At 39.6% G+C, this 10,127-nt stretch overlaps 1 protein-coding gene across 2 annotated transcripts; it reads left to right on the forward strand.

Moving 5' to 3' along the window:
- Nucleotides 1-670: 670 nt before the first annotated feature.
- On the forward strand, nucleotides 671-9,448 carry LOC140933677 (heparanase-like). 2 transcript variants are annotated; one of them, XM_073383284.1, is made up of 8 exons: nucleotides 671-1,296; nucleotides 2,928-3,099; nucleotides 4,152-4,199; nucleotides 4,291-4,491; nucleotides 5,929-6,040; nucleotides 6,919-7,031; nucleotides 7,183-7,326; nucleotides 8,825-9,448. In XM_073383284.1, the coding sequence occupies exons 1-8, from the start codon at nucleotides 741-743 to the stop codon at nucleotides 8,982-8,984; spliced, it is 1,506 nt and encodes a 501-aa protein (XP_073239385.1). In that variant the 5' UTR covers nucleotides 671-740; the 3' UTR covers nucleotides 8,985-9,448. The 2 variants fall into 2 exon arrangements, with proteins under 2 accessions (XP_073239385.1, XP_073239384.1); XM_073383283.1 differs by lacking the exon at nucleotides 2,928-3,099 and adding an exon at nucleotides 3,152-3,326.
- The last annotated feature ends 679 nt before the right edge of the window (nucleotides 9,449-10,127 follow it).

Consider the following 10,127-nt stretch of genomic DNA (forward strand, 5'->3'; position numbering starts at 1 on the left):
TAATATTGGGGCCCGTTGAAGAAATATGGTCTGCAATGGCAGAAGTTTGCACTGCAAGGGGCAAATTCACTTAATGTGAGTTTGGTCGTAGGGCAACAGTGCTTTTGACTTGTGGGGGAGGCACCGAGGCCAGGGATACCTCTTGGAATGCACGACCATGTAATGTATCCTTCGTATACTTGTTGGGCTGTTTCTCGTCCCAGGATAAGATATTCTCGTGTTTCTGTCACTTGACACACGGCGATCTGAGGCTCTTTGGCTGTTGCCGAGTGTGGATTGCAATTAATTGTGAACGCTCCTAGATTTGAAATAGGAAATTCCCCATATCAGAAGATCTGCACCGAGATAGAAGCACTAATCTGCTCCTGATAGGAGTTAGTACCTTATCTACAAAATAAATAAGGATTTGTGTAGACTACGAGCAGTCTCTCGTTTTTCTTGGTCCGTCGAGCAAAACGCCTTTTTTCGTCGGAAGTCTTCTTTATCCTTACCCGAAATTTCAAAAATTTAGACCTCCAAAAGGCGTGTGTTGCTTATATTAAAAGAACAGAATCACTTTTTTTGACCTACTTGGCCGGCCTGCGTGGGAGGCTATGCACGAGTCCCCTGCGCGGTCTCTGTGGACGAGCTCATGGAGAGCCTGGCGAAAAAGAAAAATCATGTGTTTTGCTCGAGACATCACTGAACGTCTTGGCTAACTGAAGTGCGGTTACCGCCGGGTATTCGTTTGAGCTGCTGTCATGGCTCAGTATGGCTACTTGTCTACAAGTTTAACGCAGCGAGGTGTCGTTTTTTTAATTCTGGTTTATGTGAATTTGCACGCCCTGAGCGAACAAGACGTTGTGTTCGGCAGAGAGAACTATGTAGAACAAAATGTTTCGATAAATCTGGAGCACTCTGTTTTCACTGTTAGTGAAAAGTTTCTTTCCGTAGCAATTGATGCGAGTATGATGAGGAATCATTGGCCCCACATTAATTTTACTTCTGAGAAATTTTATACCCTCGCGAGAGGTCTTTCCCCAGCTTTTCTTCGTGTAGGTGGGACGTCCGCAGATTTTTTGATCTATAATGATTCTTCGGGCTATAATAAGTTCAAGAATGTTACAAATTTTACAATAACGCACGAGGATTTGGATAAGATTCATCTGCTGTCTTCTAAGGCGAACTGGAATGTTATGTTTGGATTGAATGTGCTTCTACGGCAGAAGGATGGATCTTGGAATGCGAGTAACCCCAAACAAATTATGCAGTATGTTGCTGAAAGTGATTATCATTTTGGTTGGGAGCTTGGAAATGGTAAATTAAAAATAGAAATAAACTGGATGTGTAAATGTAGTGGATATTAATTTTAGGGATGATTTTACCTTACCCTTGAAATTGATAGTACGGTTAACCAGGCAGTATTACACTCTGATTTCAGTTTTTTCTTTTGTTTACTTGTAACTATTTGGCAGTAACTTTGTAGATCCAGGTTTAGATACTCTTTCATGGGTTACTTGAAATCATTCTATCCTTAGCTTTGAATTCTATTTACTTTGGACTTTTGGGTATCATACTGTATGGAAAGGAGTTATAAACATAAACGAAAATGACAATTAAATCAAGGATGAAACAGAGAATACAACACATGCTGTGGCTCAATATTTTACCTGATTTAATTACATTTTCCTTTGTTTATAATACAGGGGGCACTGGGGGCTGCTAGAGCACAGGCTTTGTGATAGTGAGTTTTAAAATTAATTTAATTTATGTCCATGGAGTGTAGCATTTGTCAAGAAAAAAAAAGCAAAAACAAAAACAAAACAAATAAAATATAGTTAATCATCAATTTCTTTAATCTCAAGCTACGTTGTACAAACAGACACGACATTTTTAGGTCCAGAATGTTGGGAGTGGTTGGATAGTGTTCGCATTGGTTTGAAAAAAATTCACAACTCATTTTTACGGAGACAATGTGTTATGTATGTGTCTGGCCCCAAAAATGTTGGAAGAGCTGTGCAAACAATGTGGTGCCATGCGTTGGAGATCATAGAACTAAAAGAATGCCTGGAGTAGTTAGCTCAAAAGTTTGACCAGTTTCAAACTTTGTGCAACAACTCCCAACTACACGCAATGACATTGCAACGGGGTACGCAAACAGATGCGACATGTAACACTCAACAAAGTTAGGTGTTGTTCAGGGGCACCCAATGAGAATATAGTTCAAAACCACTTAAACATAGCATTGTTGAACGTATTTTAGTATTTAAATGGTAGATATAGGCATATTTTTATCCCCTAAAAATTTTTCATCTGTTCGGATTTCCTAGCTGAAAGTCTAGTGATGCGAAAATTATAGGGATCAAAACTTATCTTTTCGAAAATTTCAGCCACAAAAAAAGGGTCCTGAAAATTCTAGGTGATCTTTTTGGGGTACAAATCCATTAAAAATGGGCAATTATACCATTTTTTAGATATTCGAAGATCCTAGGAGAGGCAGGCAAGCAACCAAGTTTACAACAAATGTTCCGACAATTCTAGATCTCAAATTGTCTTCCGAACAGATATTTTCTGAAAATTGTTGTTGGGTGCCCCTGGTTGTTGGCCAGCATTAATGTTGCATCTGTTTGCAAAGAGCTTAAAGGGGATTTAGTCAACGGAGACCAGTAGATTTTGCATATGTCCTATAGTCCTCTATTTCCAAAGGGCAGTGAATGGTTTTCAAAATGCATGGTGTATTTTAGCTGAACTTTAGTAGGTTTAACAAAATCAGTTATCATGGTTTCTCTGCAAATTAGTCTTTTTCTGCTCACATACAATTTAAACCATTTCAAAATTTGGCTCTAGGTTTTCATGATCATGTAAAAAAGGTAAGATTCAGGTTGCAATAAATTGCATAGTTTTCTCTTAGACCTGTCAAAATTTATTTCCTTTTTTGTCACTTTAAGAACCTAACCTCTTTGATGATTTCAATAAGTCACTGTCTCCAGAAGATCTTGCAAGTGACTTCCACACATTGAGAGAAATTCTGAAAAGCAGCCCTCAGTTTGGAAATTGTCTTGTTGGCCCTGACGTTACCCGGATTCAGAATTATTCTAAAAGTGCAAGCTATCTTGAAAGGTAATCTAATGTTAAACCCCCTTCCGTTCATTGCTTTGTTTCTTTATTATAGAGCCTGATCATTTCAAGACATATTTTAACAAGTCTGTATCTACAGAGGAGCTAGCAGAAGACTTTAAAACCTTAAGGGCAATTCTTAAAAGCACTCCTCAGTTTGGAAACTTTCTTGTTGGCCCTGATGTTACGACAGTAGGGAATCACTCCAGAGCTGCATTGTTCTTGGAAAGGTGAAGTTCTGAACTGGTTAGAATTTGGCCAAATAGCTGGCTCTTACCAGGTGTTAAACACTGTCAGTATAAAGAATAACACTGCAGTGACCTTGAGAGGGGGACAGCTTTTAGTCTAATGGTGCTTAATTAAGACTATCCAGCTCAGGGAAGTTGTTGTCAACTTTAATAACCATACTCTCCTTTAAATAAGTGCCCCCCTTTGAATTAGAGTCCCCCGTGAATCTATTAGAACATAGAATAGAAGTATTCAACACAAGAATTTACTTAGATAACCATAGAGGAGACAGACTTTGAGAGTGACCACACCCAGAAAATTAATAATGAAGTAAGAACCCACTTTGAATTAGTGCCCCTAAGAGGATACCTTTTTTGACTTGGCAGCTTAATTTAAACACAGGAGAAAAAACAAGGTACATTGTTACTAGTAAAATTGTTGAGGTTTGTTAATAAAGTCGGAGCTTGAGCATTGTTGAGAAAGTGTCAGTCATTCTATACCCTTTATCTGATATCCTTATCATGATCTCTCTGCTGTTAATTTTCCCTGTAGTGAATTACTAGCAGCCTTTTTTAGGAATTCAGGTAGTGGGGAGTGGCACAAATAGGAAGCAGGGGATTCTGTTCTCTTTGCACTGCCCTCACTATATGAACATGAACAAGGAACAGGCTAAAATTAATGACAATGAGGTAGTTTATACAACCTAAATGAGTGAACTTGTGCAAATTCTCGACTTTCATTGGAGATAAGAAATATTACAATTATCATTGTTTTGTTGTCCTCTGTTTAAGATTGTAATTGCATTCTCTTGTTTTCCATTGTTTTAGTTTTGTTTCCCGAGCTAAAGATGTCATTGATGCAGTTACTTGGCACCAGTAAGTTAACTTAGATGTGAATTAATGTATTAATGAATAATTGTGTTATTTCTCCATTTTGATTATTTGTTATTATTTTTTCCTTGTTTAGGTACTACCTTGATGGAAGAACTTGTACTATGAAAGATTTTTACAATCCAGATGTATTGGATAAATTGCTGCATGAGCTGGAGGAAGCCAACGACATCTTGGATAAACTAGATCCAGATACACCCAGGTGGCTGGGGGAGACTAGCAGTGCTTATGGAGGAGGGGCTCCTGGATTGTCTGACAGATATGGTGCAGGATTCTTGTAAGTTTACTTTCAACAATATTATTTTCAATGGAAGTAACATTTTTTCTTTTTAGCATCAAAAGTGGCAGGATGGGGTTGGAAAATTCCATTTTTAGAATCAGGCAATATTAGCATTAGCACATGCCGTAGGATAGTATATGGCTCTTAAGGTGCTTGTAAGTCTGTAAATCTGGTGTGGTGAAAGGGTGTCAATATTATTTTTAATATATACCTCACCTAATTTATCAGGGTGGCACACCTGTGTTGAGTCCAAATGGTCAGTGGGGAGACTAGGAGAATTCCTTCCCCCTGGCCTGCAGCTGCGGTACTTCTCCTTCTTTCTATAACTACTAAGTGACTATACATTCTGCAGCTCTTGTGTGGTCAGTTTCTACTCCATAACTACATGTTACTGCATAGAATTAGATTTACATGCATTCTCCTGTTCCGTTTATCATTTCAAGTGAGTGGATCTTGAGAAGAAAAAGAAAATCGAAGTGCCATCGCTGGATTGCTTTTACAACTTAGAAACCAGGCACTGGCTTGTAATAAAATGCACTCCTCAACAAAAAGTATTTAAGCCATACAATATTAAAATCTTGTTAGCCTATAGATAGCTCCTCCTTGCTGTAGAATGAAATTCTAAAGTCTCCTTGGCAGTCATCAGTTTATTTCATCACACAATGTCCTCCCGATCCCTTCCCGCCGAAGGGGACAACTCCCTTTTGAAAGGAGCAGCGATGCCCATCTTCTTGTTAAGGAGAGTAAGTCGCAGATTTTGTTCTACTGGCACCAGCATTTTGACCCATCAGCTATTGCTAAGAAAAAAAAATCAAAAGAAGTAGATGCTTTAATTAGTGTTTTCAAGGTCTGGACACAAGCAAAAAATAAAGGAAAAAAACTGCTTCTTGGGGTGAGGTATTATTTATTGTTTTATATAATGGCAAAGAAAAGTTAGATAAGAATAAAGCAGTAAAAAGTTGAAAAAAATGTTAGCGGTACCCAAGAGAGGTACCCCTTGGTCGGTGAATATCATTTTTCAGCGCATTGTCACCATGAACAAGGGTTATATGCTTCTGTAACCTTTTCCAGGCTCTTAGATAGTGGGGAAGACGTGAAAATGAAAGGCGCGCAAAAAAGTAGCCTGTTCCAGGCTCCGAGATAGTCGGGCCCCGGCAATTGAGAAAACGCGAACAAAAACAGGAGGAAACTTTTTTCCCCACCCCGCCCCCATTTTCGCGCGCCCTTCACTTTCGCGTCTTCCCCACTATCTGAGAGCCTGGAACAGGCTAGTGAAAAAGGGGCGGGTCGAGAAAAAGGAAAGAGGAAAAAGTTTCCTCTCGTTTATTTTCTTGTTTGCGCACTCTCAATTCCGTGGACCCCACTATCTCGGAGCCTGGAACAGGCTAATGCTTCTGCAATGAAGTACTTCTTTTAATTTTTTAATGTTTCCAGGTGGCTTGATAAGCTGGGTCTTGCTGCTCGAATGCGTCATGAAGTTGTTATTCGCCAGACGTTTGCTGGAGGAAATTATGCTCTACTAAACAATGATTTGGACCCAAATCCTGTAAGTATAATCTGTCAACTAAAGTAACCTGTTCCAGGGCTCTCGGATGATAGGGACGTACTAAAGCGAAAATACGGTCAAACGAAAATTTGACGCGCCTGATAAGAGAAAAGGTAACCTGAGATCAGGGCAAATTTTAGCAGTTCTCATATGTAGTCAAATCACTCTTATGCAGTCCGGCTTTCCCGCCGGAATGTTATTTACAAAGAGAAACGAAAATGGAGCCTGATCTCAGGTTAGAGAAAAGGAGGCTGTGGTGGGAAAAAGGAAAGAAATCCTGTAAGCATATCTTTCACTACCCTCTTTTACCCTTTTTTTGTCAACTTGGATAAATTTGGGCTGTCAAACTGTCAAAATTTCGATTTGTTGGAATCATTTTCATATTTCCCGCGCCAGTGTTTTGCAGGTATTTCTTGTCTTCCCAGCTCCCGCGCGTTTTCCCCACTTTTATCATGATAATTGTATATAATATTTTGGAGCCTGGAACAGCTTAATGGTAAAGTTATTATGCTCAAAGTAGTAATAAAAAGAAAATAATAGAAAAATGCCTCGTTCCATATCGAACGAAAGTGACCAAAGCCGTCGTCAAAGGGTTTAAATTATACTTCTCATCACATGTAGTTTATAAGGGCTTAGCAGTGTTGCCACTCCAACTGTTCGACCGGTCACTTCGTTAATATTCGACGAGAATGGCATGGCCCAACCATTGGCAACAAGGTCCCACTGTAACTGGAATAAGCTACTGACTGTAATCTCCCTCTTGAAACATATCTCTAGGGATCTAAACGCTAACTGCCCAAATTATAAACTGTACTTTCATTCCGTGCATCCACTGTGAATTTTTGTCGTACTAAAAAACTCGTTTGTGTTTCTTGTAGGATTACTGGCTGTCTTTGTTATACAAGAGGCTTGTGGGGGTAAAAGTCCTAGAGGTGAATGGCGGAACAGAAGAGAAGCGTACCACCCGTGTATACGCTCACTGTGCTAGCAGGTATAAAATGAGTAGAAAACTCTGTCCAGTCACTTTGAGGCGTGAGCTGAACTGGCTCTTTTTGTTACTACACTCTCGTTGCTTGGAAAGGGGGTCCCCTAACAGCTGAGCGGGGCTTGAATTTAATCATTTATTGCTTTACGGAATACAGGAAATACCCTGTTGGTGCTGTCACCCTCCTTGTTCTGAATATTCACAATCTTGACCCAGCTGGCTTGAAACTTACTGGAAGCCTGCAACAAAAACAAGTGGAAGAGTACCTGTTGACAACAGAAAACAGTGACCTTACGTCGAAGTAAGTACAATAGTCTGAATAGTTTTTGATGATAAATGAGGTTACTTCGTACTGAAGGAAGCAACACCCTAGGTATGGAAATTCCCACGTTAATTAAGACAGGTAGGCAGGCAGCCGACAGGCAGACAATCCAACAGGCAGACGGGGAAACAGACAGGCAGGTAGGAAGGCAGGCAGTTAGGCAGGTAGATAGGTAGGTAAGCAGGCAGGCAGGTAGGTTGGTAGGCAAATTAAGCAGGCAGAAAGGTAGGCAGGTAGGAAGGCATGCAGGCAGGCAGGTTGGCAGTTAGGTAGGAAGGAAAAAATCATATGGATTTCTACCCTAACACCCTCTTCCGGTATGAGGACTGTAGGTAGGTGAGTAGTGCAGGCAGGCAGGTAGGTAGACAGGCAGGCAGGCAGGTAGGCAGGTAGGCAGACAGATAGACTGTTACAATGTAATTGGAAGTGACAGGGGTCACTTCTTGCACTTTTGCCCCGAGCTGAAGTTCGTCAGCTTTTGAATGTTTTTGCGGTGGTAAATTGATTTTTCTGGGTTGTCAAAACCGACCGATAAGTCGTGGTTGGAAGACCGACATCTCTGCAACCGGTTAAGTGTTTTGTCGAAATTGCAGTTAGACGAGGGTTAATTGAAATCTTGGGGTGCTCGTCATTATGCCAAATTTCCGGAACTTTCGTTTGATGGAACGTTTCGCTCCTGGTGGAAATTTTCCAGAAAAAGTGATGCACCTCCAGAGGTGTTCCTCCTCTTCTAGTCGGTCACTTACCGTTACCTTTCCAAAAATTCTCGTTTCCAGTCCCACTTCGCTGAGAAGTGGTCAGAATTTCGGTTTAAACGTACCTCATTGCATGAAATTTTCCCGACACTTAAATTTCGCGATTTTGCAAAATTTTTGTACTTTGGATCACTTTAATTTCGCGATCTTTAGTAAGACGCTATTTATTTAACTTATCCTTGAAGCAAACAGAACAATGTCATTTACAATAACGTCAAAATTTATAACGAGATGCAGCGACGGTTCTATATGAGAACAGTAACAAGAAAGTTCTAACAATTTCCATAATTATGCTTGTTCGTTATAATTTTAGTCAATTGACCATGATCTCCATGTTCGTTTGTGTAAAATTGGCCTTTCTTCATTAATTATTAGCTATTATTGATATATTGTTATTCACTTAATTATCGCATCATGTTATGCTCGCGATACTTTTTGTTCGCGTCACTTTAACTTTTGCGATTTTAAAAAGAGTCGCGATTTTATTAAATTGTCGAGAAAATTTCGTGTAATAAGGTGAATGGAAACGTCTATCCGGTTCGAAACTTCGTTCCATTTTCTCTTGGTGAGTTCTACTGATCTCTGACAGGTCGGTTTGGCAGAGTGGACAGCATCTCCGGTAAGGGTACACTCCCGTTCTGCTGAGTGCATTTAAATTTACCTTGAACCAATGGTGAAGAAAAGTGGAGTGATAGAGTTGCTCTTATCTCTTTTTGTGACAGAACCGTCAGACTAAATGGAAAACTCCTAAAACTTGTGGATGACCACACCTTTCCAGATCTTATTCCTGCGATTGTACCGGGAGATAAACCTCTCATTCTTCCGCCTCTGACGTTTGGGTTTTACGTCATCCCAGGAGCTTCTGCTGGTGGGTGCAGATAGGCCAAAAGCCATCCGTAGAACAATTGAGGACGAAAATCATTGTTCAACGAAGGCTGAATTCCTAGCACCTTGATATACTATCTATCATTCATTTTTTTAGTATAGGAATGTGTCACTGAATGACGAAATCAGTTTTTCAAATTAGCCCCAATTCTCAACAGATAATATTTTCGTTTTGTATAACTGCACATCTTTGCAGCAGCTGTATTTTTTGTAATTTTCAGTATTTTTATTCAATATGAATTGCAACTGTAAATTCTCATAGGTCTCTATTCAGTTGACCTCATTTATAAATTCAAGCAATATCAATATCTATTGAGTGCCTTAGGAGTCATATATTAGTAACAGATGAAAACAAGTTGCAGTGTGTGAAAAAAGCCGCAATGAAGTTGAACTTGAATTCAATCGAGCGGTATGGAGGGTGTAAAAGGAAAATAAATAAAGAAAACGTAGTGTTTTACTGATGAAGTGGTGGTTTTCAGTTCTTCTTCGTGAGATTAGAATAAATTGACCATGTAAATATATACGAATCAAGAAAACTAAATCCGTGGTATTTTGTTTTTTTTTTTCCTTATTAAAGCGGCACTTTACGCAATAAACTTCCAGGGTACTCTTTGCAATCGATGACAATTTTTTTTGTCAAATTCGTCGCAAAGCTTCTCAAAGCCTCTAACTACCATGCTCTTCGTTAAGTAATAGGTGTCTCCCCTCTCTGATAGTTTTTTTCTACCGTGTTTAGGCTATGATTTTTCGCCAACTGGCACCGAACAGTGTTCGGTGTGAAATAAAATGTCAACTTTTGAATCATTAATTCTTTATTTTCTTAAAATGCGCCTCTGTGTGTATAGATCTATTTAGTTTTACAGGCCATTTACCTCGCTCTCTTAAAATCGTAGAAAATGGGAAATGCTACAATATCAAATGTTCCATCCCAGGGAGACCTTCGATGCCTTATCTGCGATCATACTTTTTACCCCTTTCTTTCTGTTTTTTTGAGAAGAGATGAGAAAGGAGATAGTAGAGATATCGGGACGGCGTGATTTACAGGCTAACAAAAGCCCCACCTCGGGAACTCATGATCACAACCTGGCAAATACCCGACACCAGGAACTATGCAGCCCCCGAAATGATCCCCAACCCAGA

This window comes from Porites lutea, chromosome 4 (assembly GCF_958299795.1).
Source record: "Porites lutea chromosome 4, jaPorLute2.1, whole genome shotgun sequence".
In the NCBI taxonomy this organism is placed as follows: Eukaryota; Metazoa; Cnidaria; class Anthozoa; order Scleractinia; family Poritidae; genus Porites; species Porites lutea.

Excerpts from the sequence above, each read along its gene's own strand:
- LOC140933677 (XM_073383283.1), top strand. The coding sequence starts at position 741 with ATGGCTCAGTATGGCTACTTGTCTACAAGTTTAACGCAGCGAGGTGTC. Across the intron at positions 4,492-5,928 it reads AGATATGGTGCAGGATTCTT|GTGGCTTGATAAGCTGGGTC; the intron begins GTAAGTTTACTT and ends TAATGTTTCCAG. Across the intron at positions 7,327-8,824 it reads AACAGTGACCTTACGTCGAA|AACCGTCAGACTAAATGGAA; the intron begins GTAAGTACAATA and ends TTTTTGTGACAG.